We start from the raw sequence: 20,489 nt of genomic DNA, 5'->3' as shown, positions 1-20,489 counted from the left end.
CATCTCCACCTTGTTTAACGATGATTTAGTGTCATATAATATCAGGTTAGGTCATCGATTTAGTTCATGTAATCATCTTATTAATCATCGCTTAGCCACATCTAATGTCGAGTCAATTGCTATAATATTTCGGTGTGAATCGGTTCCATTAACTTTTCTAATTAAATTTTTATGGGTAGCCAATTTAGAGGAGTTACTAAATTTTTTGTGAGCTCTATACCGTCACCTCTACATATTACATCGCTAAGTAGGGTTAGTCAAATGATTACGTGGCATAAACTACCACTAGATGGTACTAAAACATTGTTAAACTAATGTGATGATGATTAATGTACCAGTTTATTTAGTTAAGGGATTGATTTGTAGCAATAAAATTTGAAGGATGAATGTCACACTTTTGCAATACTTGAGTGATGAAAAATACATATTTTTTCCATAAAAAAAAGCAGTATATTGAATAGTATTACATTGCACAAAAGACAAATGCAGTATATTGAAAGCTCCCAAAAGAAAGAGCGCATAAAGACGCATCAATTGAACGGCAATAAACACGCCAGCATTTATTAACGAAGGAGCATTTTGCCACAAAACATTATTACTAAAGGCCTTGATTGTGCCATCTGATCATGTTGCAAACTTGCAATGAAGTAGCAGGTATGCACAATGACAGAATTTCCCCTGAAACACTTGAGCCAATGTCCCAAATTCAGAAGTTCAGATTACATAGGCTCCAACTGCAGTTCGCTTGAAGGTACTGCGGCTGAACAACGTTAGTACCAAACAGAGGAAGCTGTCGTGTGGGTTGCCGGCGCCACTTATTTGTGTGGGGTCTGCTGCGTTCAGGCTTTCCCAGCTGATCCAAAGAGGTGTAGCTTCTCTGCGACGACAGCTTTCATTGCTTCTTTAGCAGATGCCATAACTTGGATGAGGTCCTTTTCTGGCTTTTTAAGGGACTCCAGGTAGCTGTTTCGGACCTCAGTGTTCACGTTGAATTTCCTCACGCCCAAGTTTATGCATTCCTGCTCCAGAAATTAGTACATCATTTACCACACTTCCACAATCAATTCAACCATAGCAATACTTCTTGAAATATGAGCTCATCAATAGGAAAACTTTCTGTATGTCGGTAATTTCCATTGCTAATGCCTTAAATGAGTGGAACAAAAAATTATAAGTTCCAATACCACGTTGAGCCTAATGCAGAAACTAGCTTTGCTGTAAGTTTAGAAAATGGTGGGTGATGGATTGCCTTCTTTTTACCCAACACCTTGACCTCTTAGGGGAGTTGGCTGAGGAAACTCTAGCAACAATAGCTACAAGCCACAGCATCACTAATCTAATGAATCAAAAACTGAAAGAACTCTTGGTAAGTGAATTGGATGAATATATACTTCCGATTCTGGGAGATGCTAGAAAACACACACCTTCAGCTAGATGCCCAGGATCAGCATATTTGGAAGCTTTCAAGCTCTGGCATCTATTATGTGTTCTTTGCTAGGGCCATTAGATTTGCACCATGGAAGCAGATTTGGAAGTCTCGGGTTCCTTTATGGCGCAAAATTTTCATATGGCTTGCTGTCCTTAATCATTATTGGACTGCTGATAGGTTGTCAAAGTGGGGAGTGCCACACCCAGTGGCATGCCGACTTTGTGATCAATCCCCTGAAACCATTAACCACCTGCTGATTTTGTGTGTGGTCTTGAGGGAAGTTTGGTACACTGTTTTTCAGAAAATTGGCTTGCAGGCTATATCTCCACAACCAGATGTTGCTTCCTTCTCTGGCTGGTGGAACAGGGCATTCAAGAGATTGGACAAGGAGCACCGAAAAGGTGTCAATTGAATTGATCATCTTAATAGTTTGGGAGATTTGGAAAACACAGACGACTGTGTATTCAACAATGCTAGCCCTAGTCTGTCTTTGGTGGTGCAGAAAGTAGAGGAGAGAACCATATGCTGTACATCTGGGGGCTCATGGCCTCTAGAGTCTAGACCCTTTTCTAGGGTCGGTGTTCTTGTGATTTGGTCATTTCCTTGTTTAAGCATGCCACACATGTATCTGTGGTCTAGAGTATTTGGATCTTGCGTCTTGTGTGTGATATGTTGTACTTTTAGTACTTTCTTCTTAATGAAATGACACGCGATGGCTCAGGTCCTAACCCCCCCCCTCCCCCGCTCGCCTTCCCAACGCCTCCCCTACCACCAGCCCCACGTCGGCGCCTACTCCGGGCACGGCGGCCACGTTCCCTAGACCAGCTCCTTCCTTCCCGGCGTCAGGAACACCTTCCCCTGCTCGCCGCCCGGTAGTCGCGTTCGGGGTGGCTACTGGTCGTTCCAAGGCCCAATGGTGGCTTGATGGTTCGCCTTCCTAAGCCGAATCCGGCGTGTCCCCATTATCATTTAAGGATGCTCTTCTCAAGGATGCTTCTCTGGCGGCGGTCTAGCGTTGCAACCATGTGACCTCGCTGGCCTCGTCATTGGGGACGACCTCGCCTCGCCTCGCGCAGGCCCCGCAGCTGGAGGCACCCCCGCCTTGCGTCGTGCTGGCCCTGTCGCTGGAGGAGCCATCAACCCGCATCGTGCTGCGTCCGAGGATCGTCCCTGTGTTCGTCGTGGACCAGACACGGGGGGTGGTGGACGGCGGAGAGTCGTTGTACTCGCCGCGCGCGCCTGCGTGCTGCTCACCCGCCTCGTCGACCGGTCCAAGGCAGATGCTTCAACTGCTTCTCGTCGGAGCACCGGGCCGCCGGCTACCGCTCGGCGCCACGTTGTTTCCATTGCCGAGTAATCGGTCACCGTTCCTACGTCTGCCGGCGCCAACCTTCGGCGCCACACCCGGAATCCTCCTCAGGTCATTGGATGGTCTGGCGGCCGGTGAGGTCCTGCGTGGCGGCGCCCCCTACCCCTGTGTGTTCCATGGCGAGCCTCCAGGATGCCGGAGATGAAGCGGGAGCTCCGGGACGATGACGACGGCGCCGAAGCCGGGGGCAGCGTGCGGATGCTGGTGCTGTCAAGCTTCGTCCAGCGTCCCCAACACCTCCCCTGATGAGGTGGTTGCCGGTGATGCTCCCCTCTCGGCATCCAGCGACGAGGAGCAAGCCCCGGTGGTGCGACCTCAATGGATCATCGATCGCTCAGTTACCCTAGTGCAACGGGAGAAAGAGCTTTCTCGTGCCCTGGTTGTGTCAGTGTTCGGGAATTATCTCAATGAGTCGCCAGAATCCATCAAGGCCACGATTGCCCAGCGTTTTGGCTTGGACAAAGAGGATTTGGCGATGCCCTCGTTGATTGAAGCGCCCCAACTTGTCGCCGTTTTCCCGGGGCTTTCTACCTTCCGCTCGTCCGCACCTGTTGCCCGCGAGTCATCTTCGGGTGAGGATGGGCCCCTGGTGAACTCTCGGGTTGTTTCTGCTGTTGGGCTGGATGACAGGCCTGATGAAACGGCCCAATTGCTAGTGGATGACCCTGTAACGGAAAACTTTCTCATGGGTCATCCTTTCCGGCCCTCAACCACTGTCGAGCAACTCAGTGAGATGACGACAACGCCGGCGACGCCTGCTCTGTCTCCAGACCGGACGGCGGCGCCCCCCACTTCCACTTTTGGAGGCTCCGGGATTGGGGCACTGCGGGTGTATTCACGCTCGCGCGTCCGTACCAAGCCCCCCTACCTCCGCAATCTCCGGGGACGTTGCTGACATCGCTACCTCAACACCGGCAGTCCCCTAACTCTCAAAGGTTCGCAAGCCAACCGAAATGCTCCTTCCGCAGCCTGTAATTCACAAGAGGCGTATCAAAGCTGCGGCTCCGGGCTCTTTACCTCGGCGAAGCAGAAGGGTGGCAGGTGCTGACCCTTGTTCCCCGGGGCCTATCACTACTAAATCCCAAAGGAGAGTGATGCGGTGTTTGGGGTTTGAGTGCAAAGCAAAAATTGATCCCAAGACCCAGGATGCATATTTCAAGATCATGGGAAGTCGTTTCGCGGACAATCATGTGGCTGCCATGGCGGCAATCTTTGGCTGGAGCCTCGAAGAAGACTCTCAGGTACGAGCAGGGGACATCCTGTAATCCCTGTCTGCTGGCTGATGGTCGTCTCTCCATTACTGTGTTAACAATGAATCCGTCTTCTATTCTGATCTGGAATGTGTGTGGTCTTAATCAAAAAATCCAATGTAATGCTGTTGGTGAAGTCATCCGGTCTACAAATGCTCTAGTGGTTTGTCTTCAAGAAACCAAAGTTGCTGTTATGAACCAGCGTATTTTCCTCACTGTATTCAGCACTGCTTATGATAAATATGTGGCACTGCCAGCAATTGGTACAAGAGGAGGAATATTGATTGCCTGGAAGAGTAATATCTGTCAGATTCTAGCCTCTAGAGTTGACAACTTCTCTGTCTCTGTCCATTTTGAGGAACAAGAAGGTCGTAACTGGTGGTTTACAGGGGTATATGGGCCTCAAGATGAAGATAAGATAGCTTTTTTGCAAGAATTTCGGGATGTGAGAGCTTTATGTATGGGTCCGTGGCTGATTGTAGGGGATTTCAACTTAATTTACCAAGCTACTGATAAAAACAATGCCAACTTGGATCGTGCCATGATGGGTCGTTTCAGGCGCTTTCTGGATGATGTGGAGGCCAAGGAAATACCGCTTTTAGGGCGAAAATATACCTAGTCAAATGAAAGATCCTCACCCACCCTCGTGAAGCTTGACAGAGCTTTCTGCTGTCTTGATTGGGAGAATATTTTCCCTGATGCGGTCCTGCAAAGCAATGCTTCTGTTGTTTCTGACCATTGCCCCCTTGTTTTGGGACTGAAGGTCAGTACAAGTGGCAAGCGCAGATTCCATTTTGAGAGCTTCTGGACTAAACTTCCCGGTTTCTCAGAAGCGGTCCAGCAAAACTGGAATGCTCCAGTACAATCTTCCGTGTGCGGTGGAGCGCCTATTCCTCAAACTACAGAGACTTACCAGGGACCTGCATAAATGGGGCCAATGAAAAATCGGTAATGTCAAGCTCCAGCTGGGAACGGCCAAAGAAATTCTTCGTCACCTTAAGATTGCTAGAGATTCCAGGGATCTTTCTCCTAGTGAGGACTGGTTGAGGAAAAAACTTAAGCTTCACTGTTTGGGCTTGGCCTCTCTGGAACAGACTATTGCTCGCCTCCGTTCTAGAGTGCTATACCTCAAGGAAGGAGATGCTAATACATCCTTTTTCCACCAGCAAGCCTGATACAGGAAGAAAAAGAATTTCATTGCTAAATTACAAGTGGGCGATCAAACTGTCTTCGATCAAAAGGATAAACAGGAAGCAGTGGTTCAGTTCTATGAAGATTTGTTGGGCACGGCTGAGGAACGGGAACATACCATAGATTTTGCTGAAATTGGGATCCAACAGCATGATCTGTCCTCATTGGAAGTTCCTTTCACAGAAGAGGAGGTGTGGGCCACAGTTAAGGAGATGCCCTTGGACAAGGCCCCAGGACCAGATGGATTCACCGGCAGATTTTATAAATCTTGCTGGAATATTATCAAGGAGGACATCATGTTGGCTCTGTTGACTATTCATCGAGGTCATGTGTCTCGTTTCAGGCTACTCAACACAGCTTTCATTTCTCTTTTGCCCAAAAAACAGGATGCCCTCTCAGTCAAAGACTTCAGACCCATAAGTTTGATTCACAGTTTTGCTAAACTGGTTACCAAAATCATAAATCGATTAGCCCCTCTATTGCCAAGCTTGATCCCTCCCAATCAGAGTGCATTCATTAAAGGAAGGAACATCCATGATAATTTTCTTTTTGTCCGGCAGATGGTCAAGGTGTTGCATGACAAAAAAAAAGCTCATATTCTTCTTAAATTGGATATCTCCAAAGCTTTTGACTCGGTTTCATGGCCTTTTCTCTTGGAAGTGCTTCGTCATTTAGGTTTTGGCCAACGATGGTGTAACCTGTTATGTCTGATTCTGTCCACATCATCTACTTAGGTGCTTGTTAATGGTGAGCTGGGGGCTGGTTTCTTCCACCACCGTGGTCTCAGGCAGGGAGACCCGCTCTCGCCTATGTTATTCATTTTGGTTATGGAGGTGTTAACTCTTTGATCAAATATGCCACCAACACCTTTTGCAACCTCTTGCTGTCCAGCAGGTCTTAAACAGGGCATCTTTCTACGCCGATGATGCAGTCAATTTTCTACGTCCAAACCAAGAAGACCTCCGAGTGATAAAGCTGATACTTGATATCTTTGGTCATGCATCTGGGCTTCATACTAACTTCGCCAAAAGTTCAGCTTTCCCTATTCATTGCTCGCAGGAAGAGATACACCTAACTTCTGAGCTACTGGCATGTACAACAAAGGAGTTTCCATGTACTTATCTTGGTTTGCCCCTCACAATAACAAAACCAACTAAGGAAGTCCTTCTGCCCCTAATTGATAAGGTTGCTGATTACCTCCCAAGCTGGAAAGCTTCTCTGATGAATAGATCAGGCCGTCTGATTATGACTAGGGTGGTTCTAACTGCATCTGTGATTCACCATCTGATTGCTATTGATCTACCCAAATGGGTTGTCAAAGAAATTGACAAGAAACGGCGCGGCTTTCTTTGGAAAGGGCAGGAACAGGCAAATGGAGGGAACTGTTTGGTTTCATGGGAAAAGGTACAGCGCCCTTTGGAATATGGAGGTCTGGGCATCCACAACCTTGAATCCTTTGGCTTGGCCTTGCGGATAGGTGACTTTGGGTGCAAAAAACAGATCCTTCATGTCCTTGGGCTGGTCTGCACATCCAGGTGCCTCACAAAGCTCAAGCCTTGTTTAATATGGCAGTAGTCTCAGTGGTTGGTAATGGTGAGACAGTTCTCTTCTGGAAAGATAGATGGTTGGAGGGAAAGACCTTGGCTGAAATAGCTCCAAATCTGTTCCAGAATATTCCTAAGAGAATTGTCAAATCTAGAACAGTCACTCAGGCTCTCTCCAATAGGTGCTGGGTGTCAGATATTAGAGGAGGCCTCTCAGTTGAGGTCCTGATGGAGCACCAGCTGCTTTGGGACCAATTGGACGGAGTGATCTTACAACAGAATACCCCAGACCAATATCATTGGAAGCTGACCCAATCTGGTATATACACCAGCAAGTCAGCATATGAAGCCTTTTTCATTGGCTCTATCAAGTTTATCCCATGGAGAAGAATTTGGCGAAGTTGGGCTCCTCTACGCTGCAAATTCTTTGTTTGGCTGGCCATTAAGCGGAGGCTTTGGACTGCTGACAGGCTGGCCAGTAGGGGGCTGCAGCATCACCCTGCCTGCCTGCTCTGTGATCAGGCACAAGAAACAGCCAATCACTTGCTGTTATCCTGCGTCTTTACCCAACAGATTTGGTCTTTGGTCTTCTTACATCTAAATCCGGTTGTTGATGTGCCGCTTGACTCATCTAGTTTCTTGGCCTGGTGGGGAAGAGTAATCAGAGCAGCACCAAAAGAGTTGCGCAAGGGTTTGAATTCCCTCATCATTTTGGTGGCGTGGGAAATTTGGAAGCATCGAAATTCCTGTGTGTTTGAGGGCGCTCTCCCTAACACCCAGGTTCTCCTTCAGGCTATAACAAATGAATGCACCCTTTGGTGCTTGGCAGGAGCTGTTAAACTCAGAGAGTTGCTTGCTAGGTCGCTTACACCAGCTGCTTAGGCTTGGTGTTTTAGGGTCTCGTTTTCCTATTTCTTTGTCGCGCTCCAGAGGTGATCCTTCTGTGGGTGGTGTGTGTTGTGTTTTGTGTGTGTTGGGGTGTGTTCTGTACTTAGTTTGGGGCTTCCCCCCTTTCTTTGTACTCTCTTTTCTCTCTTAATGAAATGACATGCAGCTCTCCTGCGTAGTTCGAGAAAAAAAATGAAATGACATGCAGCTCTCTCGCACCCTCCCATCTGAGAAAGAAAAACTGAAAAAATGTAATGCACCTGTACAAGCTCATGAGGAAGACCAGATGCTCCGTGGAGAACCAAGCTAACTCCTTTCTTTAAGGTTAATGCACGAAGGTCCTGTCGTTAATTAAAGAATGTGCTGATTTTGTAAGGATTACTCAAATTAAAGCAGGCAATAGAACAATATCTCTCTCTAATAAATTTTTCATGAGACGTTCGACATGCAAGTGTAATTGAATTTGTCTGACCTTTAGCAAGTCAAGCCTGAGATTTGGTCCACTCGATGGATATTTTCCATGAACATTTCCAATGCAAACTGCTAGAGCATCAATGCTTGTCTCATCAATAAATTCCTCAGCCTGGAAATATATACCACATACGTTTTAAGAAATAGGCACCACAAGTATAGCAATATAAAGCCACTCAGTTCACACTGTTACAGAAGAATTGCACCTTAGCAACATCAGTAAATCTCGCTTCGTATTCTTCAACTGTCAAGCCATCTTCAGATCCTGAGAGTCTACCCAATTCAGCTTCCACAAGTAAACCTTTTGCATGAGCCAAGGAAGATATGCTCTTTGTGTATAAGATGTTCTCCCCTAAAGTTAGATGGGAACCATCAACCATGACTGAATCAAATCCCTGAAAATTCAAGGGTCACAGTATCGGACCAGGAGAAAAACTCAAGATTAAGTGTTCATGGTTAGGAAATGCATGTGCATATTTTGGTAGTTTATATTTGAGGTGGATTTTCTTCACATACCATCTCAAGAGCTTGAAGCAAGTCTGATTTGGAAGTGCCATGATCATAGTGAACAGTTATAGGCACCTGCGATAAGAGAATCACAGAATGCTTACCTCTAGAGAACTAACCAATTTTTTTTAAAAAATATCTTATTTAAGATTATTGACATTTTAATTTGTGAAATGTTATTTGAAAATTGTAAATTCTCAAGTTTCTCTTACACTGGATTGTTCTGCAGCAGCAATGCAGGACGCTACCAATGGGACTCCACCTTGCTTCAGAGCACTGGGATGAATCTAAATGGCAACCACAATAATCAAGGTATAAGTTGAGAAAAAAATGCTATCTACTAAATTTTCATATTCCCATGGAGCCCACAATCAAGAGCTATGTGATACTGCTTCTATCCATGAGCACTTAACATGTTAAATTATGTTTTCTGCATTATGTGATTTTCGAAAAATATGTGGTACTGCTTCTATCCATGTGACCTAAAATGTTTCATTATGTTTTCTGCATTACATGATTTCTGAAAAATCAGCATATTGAAGTTTCTAACCTGCAGGATTGCAGGACTATTTTCAGCCTCTGCTGCTGCAACAACGGCTTCAACTCCTTCAAGGTTATACACATTAAAAGCACCAATGGCATAACCACCCTTCTCCGCATTCTTTACAATAAGAAAATGGTCAACATAGAATCTAAAACGAGTAAATCATCCCCAAATTAGCCTTGATAAGATGTTGAAATGGAGAGAATCTTACAAGAAGAAGTTCTTTTGTAGAACTTCTAGATGGGGAAGCCCAATTTTTTACCACTTTAGCAAGAGCACTGTTATCACCAACATTACCTGTTTAGAGGATTAAGATAGTACCTTCAGCTAAAAGGTTATATTATGTTTATGTGTTGGTATGGATTATGAACTGAAATGTTTATCACCAGGAAAAACAATGTAAGGTACACCGGGGAATCTACTCTCAGGACCAAGCTGCCACAATGGTACACCAGCTAATGCTTGTCCCATTACTTTGGCACGCCGAGCTTCCAAAGCTTTTGTAGCAATATCAGATGACGTGATTCCTCCCTATGTGAATGACATTATAAAAAGTTATTTCAGAAGTCAATTTCATTCACAACTGATCTTTTTGTTTCACAACTAGAACAGTAGAACATGTATGCATTGGTTTTGTTCCGATGGATTGAAGTGTAACTCCATCTCAAAGTTCCGTTAAGTACTTAATAGTAAAAGCCAAAGAAAACAGAACCAATGCATTGATTGAACAGCAATTATTCCAGAAATGGCAAATTCATGAAAAGCTGCAGCAAATTACCTACATGTATATCAGGTGCAGTATGATGAACTAAGTAACAAATAACAAGTTGATATGGTTAGGAGGATAAAAAATATCCATTTAAGATTTAACTTTTACCTTTGCGATGATGTAATGAGGTTTACTATCAATCCTTCTCACAATCTCCACTAGCGCTGAACTCACTTTACAATTAATTTCTAAGCTTTCTTCAGGAGCTGCAACACAATAGGTATTCTCCTTTTAGCTCTATAAGGAGGTACAAACTATTTCATGACAAACATCAAATGAAGAAAAAAGCATTTCTTATGTTTCGCATAGAAAGAGAATAGGGAGATATCAGTTACCAGACATAAGTCATGGGCTGCTAATGGTTATCAGCTCAAGGAGATAGCATCAGTAGGTATACATCATATTTTGGAAAACATAGGTTTTTAGACTCCAGCACAGAATTTTCTGTCCTACAGAGTTGATTTGGCTAATCTTCTGATGTTATATAAGGTTATAATGCTCATTAGAGATGCTCTATTTAATTGATTTGAATAATCCACTTCTTTGGGCTTGCCTGTAAATACAGAACTCCTAATTCCTAAATAAACAAAATTATACAGAACTCCGTGGTATATCTGTGTGATTGACTTCGACAGAATCAGCATTTTCAGCTTATCCATGACAAAGTTTGGTTGGCCTTCCCATAGTGTCTCAGATCATGTCTTAAACTTGGGTAGAAGTATCTCCTCCTATGTGCCAACAAAAAATGCTAAGAAAGCATGATATCATTGGTACGGTTGTTCACCTTGGGTCTTATTTATATAATAGATAAAGGCACTCTTTGTCATGATGCTTAACATGCTATTACTGATCCTCTACACTGCACAATTTGCTCACACTTGACAAGTGGCACGTGGCTCAAGGAATTTAGGACATTAAGAAGCTACAAGACTGCATCCAAGCTTCATCACTGTTATGCTAAGCAACAATATAATAGGATGTAGAGGAAGCAGAAAGATGCTAACTTTTTCCAGTAATGAGCTGGCGACTGGTGACAACTAGAGTGTCTTTTCTGGATTGTATGTAAGCATTTCCTAGTTCAACAACTCGGCTGATTTCTTGGTCTCTGTCCTCCGTTGATTTCATTGAAACCATCTCAACAGACACCTATAAAGAGGCAAGAGAACACATTGTATAGAGATGATCTCAAATAAAACAGTCCAAATTTAAAACACAATATAAATAAACTATTTAGATCTGATCCTGGGAGATGTCAATGTCTCATGCTTAGGCATGAGGGCAAAAATATGAGTTACCTCTATTACTCGAAGGGATGACCCACACTGTGACCGCAACTCATCAACCTAATAAATGCAAATATACATGAGAAAATTCAATCTGAAAAAAGAAAAAACAGAGAGAATCTTAAACCGTCAGAAGTTTGACCTGCTTTGTAGTTTTTGGCACATAGGAACCAACAACTATGAGGCCTCCAGTTAAAGCTCTTTTTAAGCCTAGGTCAATTGGACAGATAGGTGGCTTTGGCTTGATCCCAATCCTTGCACTTACAAAACTTGCAGCAGTGCGGCACAGAAATTTCTTTCCTTTCAATTCAGCCTGTCAAATTAACATAATAAGAAAAGAACAAAAGCAGATACAAATGGAGCACCGACGCACATGCTAGAGTAAGATATTATCATATATCACTTGATAGAAATTTGATACTATGTGCAAGTGGTATTTCTAAAAATGGAGTGACAGAACATACCTGAATCATTCCAGAAGCAAATACAGCCATGTCCTTCTCACTAGCAGCATTGACGATGCACACAGAGCCCTACAACACAAAAGCACCTTGTCAGAAAATTTGTGAACCAAGAACAGAAGGAATAACAAGAAAATTAGGATTATGGTAATATTGTGATTGGATTAATGGAAAAGTTCAAGAGGTTCTTAAGTGAAAGTGCAATTGTTTAGGGAAAGTATAATAGTACTTAGCCACTTCGTTCTTGTTTGGCTAATGATGACAGGTGCATTCACAATGCACACTACAAAAGGTTTGTTAATTTAGACAGCGAGTTTCTGAAAAAAAAAGTGAATAACAAATTAACTTTCCCATGAAATAACATTTTATGCAATACCTTCTCCAAGCTACAGAGATGCTGACAGACTGCATTTGGTCCTTGTTTACGCAAGAGATCTATGGAAATTGTTGATAATTGTTTCTCGGAAACGCGTCCTCTAGTCTTCTCTTCAACCCACTACATGTTCAAGTACAAAAAAAAGTTCTTAGGTATTACTCTTCCATTTACCAAAGCAATACCTCTAGAAACTGACCTGTCTGAGATTGGAGGATTTATAGCCAAAAGTTGCATCCTTGGCGAACTCAGTTTCACCAGCAGGTATTAATCTGGTTGATAATATTGGCGCCATCAATCTTTTGTGATATTTCTTATTTAAATAGTTTGCATAAATTACCTGTCAGAGTCTGCAACATAGTGGATGTCATTAATAGTGTATCGTCCACCTTGGAGGAAAAATGGACAGATTATCCAAGCATCCATCTCCCCTAATACTGAGACAGCTGCATCAACTTCCTGGAAAGCAGAAGAAGAAAGATGAACATGGAAATGAAAGAGAGAAGAAAAAAAATCAAAACATATACGACTTTGGATATTAACCTCTGGGAAATGACCACGTAGAGTTGAATCACCTCTCAAGACCACTGTATAACTAACACCAGGGACATTCTTTGCTGCAGCTTCGAGATTTCTGCAGATAGTTTGTACTAGCAACATGACCTATTACAGTGGAAACAGTTAAATATATATGTTTAAAGGGGCTCCAAATTTAACTAATCAACTGCTTAGAACATCATTCCCTTACCTTATCAGCAGTCATTGAACGGGAGTTTGTCAAAATAAAAAAGCAAGTTGGTAGCTTCAGAAACTGTTCGACAAGAGCTTCAACAGGCCTGCAGTTTCAAATTCCATGCTAGGCTTAAGAAACCATGTATTTAAAGAACATGAATGAAGCTCATATATAAATTTATGCTAGTGGACTAAACAAAACATAAATTCCGAGTTTTACCATTCAGTTAAAACTTCTATATCATGTACTGTTTGCGTCCCAGTTGGATCATCATCTAAAACTACAAGAATCTTTTTGCTACTACAAGATGTAATAGAAACAATATCATCCATTGGATCTTCTGGCCATTCAGCAGGAAGAGAACGAAGGACATCTTCTTTACTAAGCATGGGAGGCTTCCCTTCTACTTTAACACCAGTTAATGTCTCATAGACCTGCAGTTACAACCCTCTTATCAGAGCGATATAAAATTTATGTACAATAAATTAGTAAAGATTGAGTGGTTGATCAAATTAGGGTTGTCATATTCCAGCCTGATCAAATTTCAACTTCCTAAAGAACTAATACACACCTTGACAACAGCAGCATCATCATATCGGCCCCACCCAGAAGCAGATCCTGTTATAAATGCATCACCAAATTAAACAGTAGCACCACAATTTATCATTTGTTATCCAAGGAAAAGATACTGCTTGATGTTTAATTTCTAGAATACGATGCAATGTCATTGCTCAGGACATTTTTCATGTAAAAGCAAGAACCATCTGGAACAAAAATCCAGAATTAAATGAGAGTTCTTTGTTTTCTTACAGAAAAACAACCTGAAATAAATAGCTGATGAGCAATATTAGAGACATGCACTGGGATCCTCGAATTGGAACTTTCACAAGATACTATACCCTGTAAAGGACAAGATACGAGCTTTTATAATATGCTGATAGTAACTAAGAACATCAATAAGTTAAAGGATGGTTATCCATACAAGATCCTTGACAAATATATCCACTGCAGAATAGGGTGTATAATCATTATCGAGCATGTGTGGCACACGATTTCCAAACATCCTGCAGGATGGATACTGATTGTGTCAGCTTAACACATTATAAAGTGTAAAAGCATCGTATACATATTAAATTATAGAACCTAAAGAGCTGTTAGTTAGCAAAAACTAGATGCATTGAATGTTTCAAATTTTTTGCTTATCAGTTTGCTAGTCAACCAACATGATAAAAAGAAATCCAAGTTTAAAACGGAAGGATTGAGATGTGACCATGACTAAAGAAATAATCAAATAAATATACCATGAATAACCTCTTGAGTGTTGCATAATTTCGAAAACTCTTCTTGTTCTCAAATTTAGTCGAGCAGCAAATGCCATGGCTTCAGCTGCTGAGGCTATATGAACCCCAGCAAGAAGTTGGTTCACCATCTTAACAGAGCTGGAAAGAACGAGAAAATATACACCCATTTATGCAAAAAAAAAACTAATAATAATTCGTTTCAAGTGTATATCATGTAAAAAACCACTCAGTGCTGATAAAAAGCTGCAAGCCAAGAAGAATCACCTTGCAGCTCCACATCCTCCTTTGATGATATACAATTTCTCACTTAGTGCTGTTATGTAAAACTGATAAGCCACTGGACAATCTCTAGATGTTTGTCTAGGAACTAACATATTATGGTGTTCAGGTAGTCTTGTTTATTACCTGATAGAACAGCACCCGTGCCATGCAGAGCTTCATCTGTTCCTGAAGCCATTATCTGTTAAAATAATGAACAACGTCATTTCAATTAGGGCTATAACATCATGTCCATATTAAATTGATGTATTATTGTATCATACAGTTAGTGTCCCATCTGCTGCCCTTTTGACACCACCAGATACCGGAGCATCAACCAACTTTATATCTCGGCATTCAGCTGTATGGAAGTATAGTCAATCACACTAAACCTTTCAATCGCAGAAATCCATACACAGCATGCTAAATTTCGAACATAAAAACACTTAGCAACACCATCACTTCTAAAAGCTATAGTCTCCATGGCTATAACAGATGGTTTCAATACAATCAATACCAAGTTATTGCAAATTGTTCTCTATTTTTTTAAAAAAAATTAACATGGAGCAACATTAATAAACATTGGGGCTCCTAGAAGATAGAACCAGCAAGATAAATAAATAAACCTTGCAAACAATTTGAAAATACCCTAAAACCTTATTTTTGGGTTAGTAAAACTTGCTAAGAGCTGCTACCTTCTAATCTCTTGTTGAGGCGGATCACAAATCCAGGAGAAACTGTAGAAGATAGGATGACAGATGTTCCAGCTGACAGCACTGAAAACAAGGACATTCACAGTAGTGCAATTGAAGCTCATCAAACAGTAAACCAACTTCGTAGATGCATTTACTATGCAAAGTCAGAACAGAAGGGGCAAGCTCTTACAGATTACCTGGTACAGCACCAGCATTTCCATAAAGAACACTATCAGCTTGAAACTCATTTGCAACCATGATAATAAGTATTTCCACATCTGCAATAAGGTTGTGGTTACTGGTTAGTACATCATAAATGCTGTCTCTAACAAGTAATAACTAGTTAGCTAAAACTTTGTGCAAGGTATCAGTGTTTGTTTAACCACTCTTGTAGTTGAACAGATAGGACCAGTTGTATGCTCTCAATTACATTGGTGTTCATACCTTGTACCAGAGACGGAGCCATGGCCCCCCTCATGGTCTTATTTTTTCTATTGAATACATTTAGATTAAGAACAAATTAGATGCATGTTTAGTATTTAATCTATGAATTAACATAGCTGGCTCCCTTCATCTTTAAATCCTAGCTTCGTCCCTGCCTTGTACATGAATACTTCCCAAGAAAAAGTTATATGGTCATATGAGTAAATAAAAACTAATTAGATACAGATGATCTATCCTGAAAGATTGAATGATACAGGATTACATTTTTACATTAGAACACGTTTTGACAGTTATGTCCAGCCAAATTAATTTACATGGCAAATATAAAATTATGATTCAGAGAACTTTATGGGATGCACATTTGTAGAACATATGCCAAAAACTTGTCACCTTTTGCTACTTCCTCCGGAGAACCTTTTGTTGATCCTCCTAAATCTTCAAACCTGGCCATTGTTGGCTTGTAGACCTAAATGGGAAATAGAGAAAAGCTATTCATTGAGGGCACGCACACAAACAAAGAAAAGGAGGGCAGGGTTTCCATGTAGCAGCTCTATCATAGACATACTCATGTAAAGTCGTTACAGCAAAACCTAAATCTAATGCATTCATTGTTACGCTTAACACAGGTAACAGCCAAAAGCCTATGATGAGTGATTGAATCCAGCAATCATCGAGAGAATTGTTCAGATTTCTGGCATACTAAACATGTTAAAACAACACATGTGCAATTGGAAAGAAAAAACTCGTGTCTAGTGCTTTTTCCCTTACCGCAACAACACAGAGAGCTAATTATGAAGTTGGGAAGGATAAGAAAGTCAAAAGAGTTCTCACATCATAAGCAACAACATGGAACCCTGATTTCAGCAAATGAGATGCCATTCCAAAGCCCATAGCTCCAAGACCAATGAAGCCAATCCGCTTTGCTGCTTTAGATTCCATAACAAGCTGGTCAGCTAATTTGCTCGCATCATAGATTTGTTGACTGGCAGCATCTACGATGTTTACTCCAAATGATGCTTCCCAAACCTGAAATATTAAGTTCCAAATTTTAAGATAGATTGTTTGTGTGGGTGGGTGGGTGGGATGGGGTCGGGGGGGGGGGGGGGGGGGGGGGGGGGGGGGGGGGGGGGAGGGGGAAGGGGCACGGGGGGATAAAGCAGCTTGAGTGCAAACAGCAACTCCACACCTTCAGGGGTGAGGCAGATCCATCTCCAATTACTGCTGAAGAACCTGCAAATTTTACAGAGAAGAATGCATGAACCAAAAAAAGCATAAGCAAGCTTGCAGAAATTGTAGTTCTGTTATGAAAGCAATGCAGATAGTACACATGGATGGATTATCTCAAGCTTTTGATTCCAAACATTAATGACATTAGGACAGTGTTTTCGCATATGCTATCCACTCTGGCTAGCAAATAGGCTGACATGTAAAAAAGCTTTGAGCATACCATGTATCAATTGTTGATAAGCAACACCCAGAAGTGGCAGTGGAAACGTTACTGCTTTAGCCATATCCATCACATAGCTCTATGTTTTATAAAAGTGAAACTGTTAGAAGTTCAGAACTGGAAGCATTCGGCCATGCAGTAGTGATAATTCTTTTTCTGTTAGCAATATCAGAATGGCACGTATAAATGATTAAGAGGACCAGAACGTGAAAGTAAGCATGAAATTGCCTGCAACTCTCATAAGAAAAAGAACAGGAACTTACTGCACTTTTCTTTGACGAGTTTAAAAAGTCAATAAGCAAAGGATCCTCAGTCAGAAGTTTAGGAACTAACTCCACAAATATCCTGTAATCATATAAACTTTTACTTGAAAAAAAAGTCAAGTATTATTTATTAGATATAACACAGACAATAGAAAAACTCCCATAACCTTGAGCTTCCAGCAGCATTTGATATTATGTCATAGATAATAGATGGATGAATCCCAGCTCGAACACCAAGATACATTGCTTCAACAGATGCAATAAAATGAATGCTCTCCAGCAAATCATTCACTAGCCTAATTTTGCTGCAGACAAATGATATACATAGTGAGGAAAGGCACTGGAGTGCCTTTTACATGTTAATTAGCAAAGAATGCACAGTGAAATGATATGTATAGTTAACATTGATGTATAGTAGTTTCATTAACTGGTATGAATATAGCTTTTGTGGTAGATGTTCCATAGCATGGCTATAGGTTTATATTGGACTGTTTGTCCTTCATTGATGATAAGATATGCAACTCTGCTACATAGTCTTGAACAGAAAAAATATTATTACTCTTGTCAGAAAGGGAGAGCAACCTGCTAGTGCAAAATTCACCTTCAGCAAAGTAAATGGTTTTGTCTAGACCTGAAAAGATTCAGAAAATATATTAAAGTTTTAGCTCCCTCCCACCAAAAAAAATAAAAGTATTAGCATTCTTACACCTTGCGCATATCATAAGATATGACAGAAGACTGGAATATTAGTGAACAGAGATATTTGAACTTACCATTGAAAAACTGTCTTGCTCTTTCTGCTACATCCTGTCTCCCAGATGCTACAACCTGATATTCTTAAAGTAAATAATGATAAGAGAAATGGAAACATACATGCATGCAAGACCAATTCTCATAAGTGCACTGCTTACAACAATATGTTGCTTCAATTCATCAGAAAGACCACTGAAAATGTACCCATCAAGAAGAAGGACATCCTTCTTTTCATCTGCACAGTCATTCATCTCCAAAATAACATCCTCTGTGATCGCAATGGGTATAGTACATTCATAGAGAAAAAAGGTATACATGTGACCTTTGGACACAGCATTCAAATTGTCAAATGTGCTCCCTTTAATAATAAAGTCAAATATAAACTCATAAAATTATACACGAGTGTTGGGTTTTTAAATGCGCAGCTTTGCTACACCTAGTAATTAAAGTGCACCTAGACGTCTTAGTCTTACTACAGGAGGTCCTGCAGGCGAGTCAACAAACAAAACATTTTACCTGCAAGTTTCTGATCCAGCTTCTCCAGCTGGCTAGGAAGCAGTGTCGACCGAATCAATACAACAGCACCCTGGCTCAAACCTACAATGCTCAAACAAACATGGCACAAATTACCACTTGTTCCCAACACAAGGGTGGCATGCAAAAGTCAAACTGATAAAAGACCCACACGTACCTTCCGCTATACCCTCAACTCCGAAGAACAGCTCATCAACCCCATCCGCGTCGGTCAGCACGATCACCAACTCGGAATCTGCAGTCACCGATAGGTATGCGATCGATCAGCTGAGCATGACCTCCTCGGCCGGCATTCCAACAAACGCCTCGCACGCACGCACGAAGCGTAGCAGCTTTCCCAACGCCTACCGACCCACACCCACTCATCACGCACACCACCCGTATGCCTCCATCTCGAATCAAAACGGGCCAGTACTGGAGCTCGAGAGTGCAGGATCACCTCGGGCCGCTTCCGCGGGGCTCGCGCACCGGAGCAAGCCGCTCAACTCCGCGAGCGCCGCCGACGCCGACTGGTCCGCCGCCTGCGCGTGAGTCACCAATTAACCACTCGTGACCATCCGGGAGAAACGAAGCGACATGCGGGAGGAGGAAGCGCGGAAGGGCGGCGATGGGGGGGGAGCAGAGACGGACCTCGGGGTCGGGGACGAAGCAGCGGACGCAGGCGCCGGAGCGAAGGAAGGAGGCGGCGAGCTCGACGCTGAGCTCGTCGCAGCCGACGAAGGCCATGGCAGCCGCGGCCGCGGCCGATGACATCGCTCCGCGCGGGGTGGGTGTGCTCTGCTCCCGCCGGCGAGGACCCGAAGCAGAGCGGAGCGGAGCGGAAGCAGGGAAGCGGATCGAGTGAGCAAGCGAAATGGGCCACCGGCACGAGGATGTCACTGTTGGAGACTTCCTTTTTTTTTTTTCCCACTCGGGCGATTCGTGTCACCGGCAGGTGGGTCCGGTGGCGGAAGATGACAAGGAGCCGCCTGGATTTTGGAGCGGATCACGGAAGCGCGAGGTGACGGAGATCGCACGTGGTGTTCCCTGCAAGTGGGCCTGCCTATCTGATACTCTGATCCCGCGGTGTGTTTTTTCTCCGGGCCGTCTTCCCACCGGAGATCGTGCGGTTGACGAAATCTGAGCCGTTCGTTTCCGACTGAATGCTCAACACAACATCGGGCGGCGCCACAGGAAGTACAGCGTCAGGATCAGATTTGCAAAATTTTCTGTACAGAGCTACAGACTTTGGTGATTAACAATGCATTCTTGTGCATATGCTTTGTATTTTTCTGGTGCAGTTGTATTTTAGTCTTTTAGGGTCCGTAAATTACGGATCTTGTGTTTTCCAAAAAAAAATTACGGATCTTGTTAAGTGATACCATTTGTTTAGCTTTTTTAAGGATCTGCTACCCTACTGCATACACCCACGCGCACGACCATAAATTACAGGTACTTGGGGTGAAAGAGATTTACATGAATAAGATGTGTGACGACCTGATGAACGAAGATGGCCCAAATTAATACTAGAAATGGTGCAAATACATAATGAACTATACTCGGGACTTGTAAACTATTTTTTCAAAAGAAATGGTGCAGATACATAATGAACTGAACTGTACTCGGAACTTCCAAACTTTTTTTTTGCGAAATTTGTGAAACAGAGTACAAACGCATACGCTCACATACATGCACGTACTCTGCCTTCACAAGCACCTCTAAGAGACTCGAACCCTGGTGGGCATTTCCACCACAGGAAATCTTACCAGGTGAGCTACGGTCAATTCGCGTCTTCCAAACTACTTACAAGCTACGTGTATGTTATATTCAATCGTTTACTCAAGAGTAGTTGGATTGTGAAGAATGTACGAGGATCCTAATTCATTACCACCTCAAACCATGAGTGTGGTGTGCCACAAATACTAGGATTAGTAATCTAATATCGTACCGGGTGCGCCTTAGCTAGGATGGCTCACTACGGGAAACAGGGAAGATGCCGAGTG

General features: G+C 42.7%; 1 protein-coding gene across 4 annotated transcripts; it reads right to left on the bottom strand.

The window, feature by feature from the left end:
- Positions 1-534: 534 nt before the first annotated feature.
- Positions 535-19,350, bottom strand: LOC117851287 (uncharacterized). 4 transcript variants are annotated; one of them, XR_011898016.1, is made up of 43 exons: positions 19,138-19,350; positions 18,947-19,028; positions 18,665-18,742; positions 18,490-18,570; positions 18,132-18,208; positions 17,994-18,048; positions 17,803-17,851; positions 17,388-17,525; positions 17,221-17,302; positions 16,958-17,036; positions 16,697-16,740; positions 16,342-16,536; positions 15,901-15,976; positions 15,264-15,344; positions 15,067-15,147; positions 14,656-14,732; positions 14,519-14,573; positions 14,378-14,426; positions 14,114-14,251; positions 13,795-13,876; positions 13,634-13,712; positions 13,384-13,430; positions 13,032-13,246; positions 12,828-12,915; positions 12,623-12,742; positions 12,420-12,538; positions 12,279-12,351; positions 12,083-12,202; positions 11,710-11,778; positions 11,388-11,558; positions 11,258-11,305; positions 10,967-11,108; positions 10,071-10,168; positions 9,580-9,724; positions 9,405-9,490; positions 9,200-9,310; positions 8,862-8,936; positions 8,659-8,724; positions 8,349-8,537; positions 8,144-8,254; positions 7,932-8,012; positions 5,044-5,219; positions 2,914-4,968 (listed from the first exon to the last, which is right to left on the bottom strand). XR_011898016.1 is itself a non-coding variant. In XM_034733081.2 (42 exons), exons 1-42 carry the CDS (start codon positions 19,258-19,260, stop codon positions 840-842), a joined length of 4,155 nt encoding a protein of 1,384 aa, XP_034588972.1. In that variant the 5' UTR covers positions 19,261-19,347; the 3' UTR covers positions 535-839. The 4 variants fall into 4 exon arrangements, 3 of the variants coding, with proteins under 3 accessions (XP_034588972.1, XP_072149220.1, XP_034588973.1); XM_034733081.2 differs by lacking the exons at positions 2,914-4,968; positions 5,044-5,219 and adding an exon at positions 535-1,019 and having other exon boundaries at positions 19,138-19,347; XM_072293119.1 differs by having other exon boundaries at positions 2,912-5,219.
- Positions 19,351-20,489: the final 1,139 nt, after the last annotated feature.

This window comes from Setaria viridis, chromosome 4 (assembly GCF_005286985.2).
Source record: "Setaria viridis chromosome 4, Setaria_viridis_v4.0, whole genome shotgun sequence".
In the NCBI taxonomy this organism is placed as follows: Eukaryota; Viridiplantae; Streptophyta; class Magnoliopsida; order Poales; family Poaceae; genus Setaria; species Setaria viridis.
This window is presented reverse-complemented; position numbering and strand designations above follow the sequence as displayed.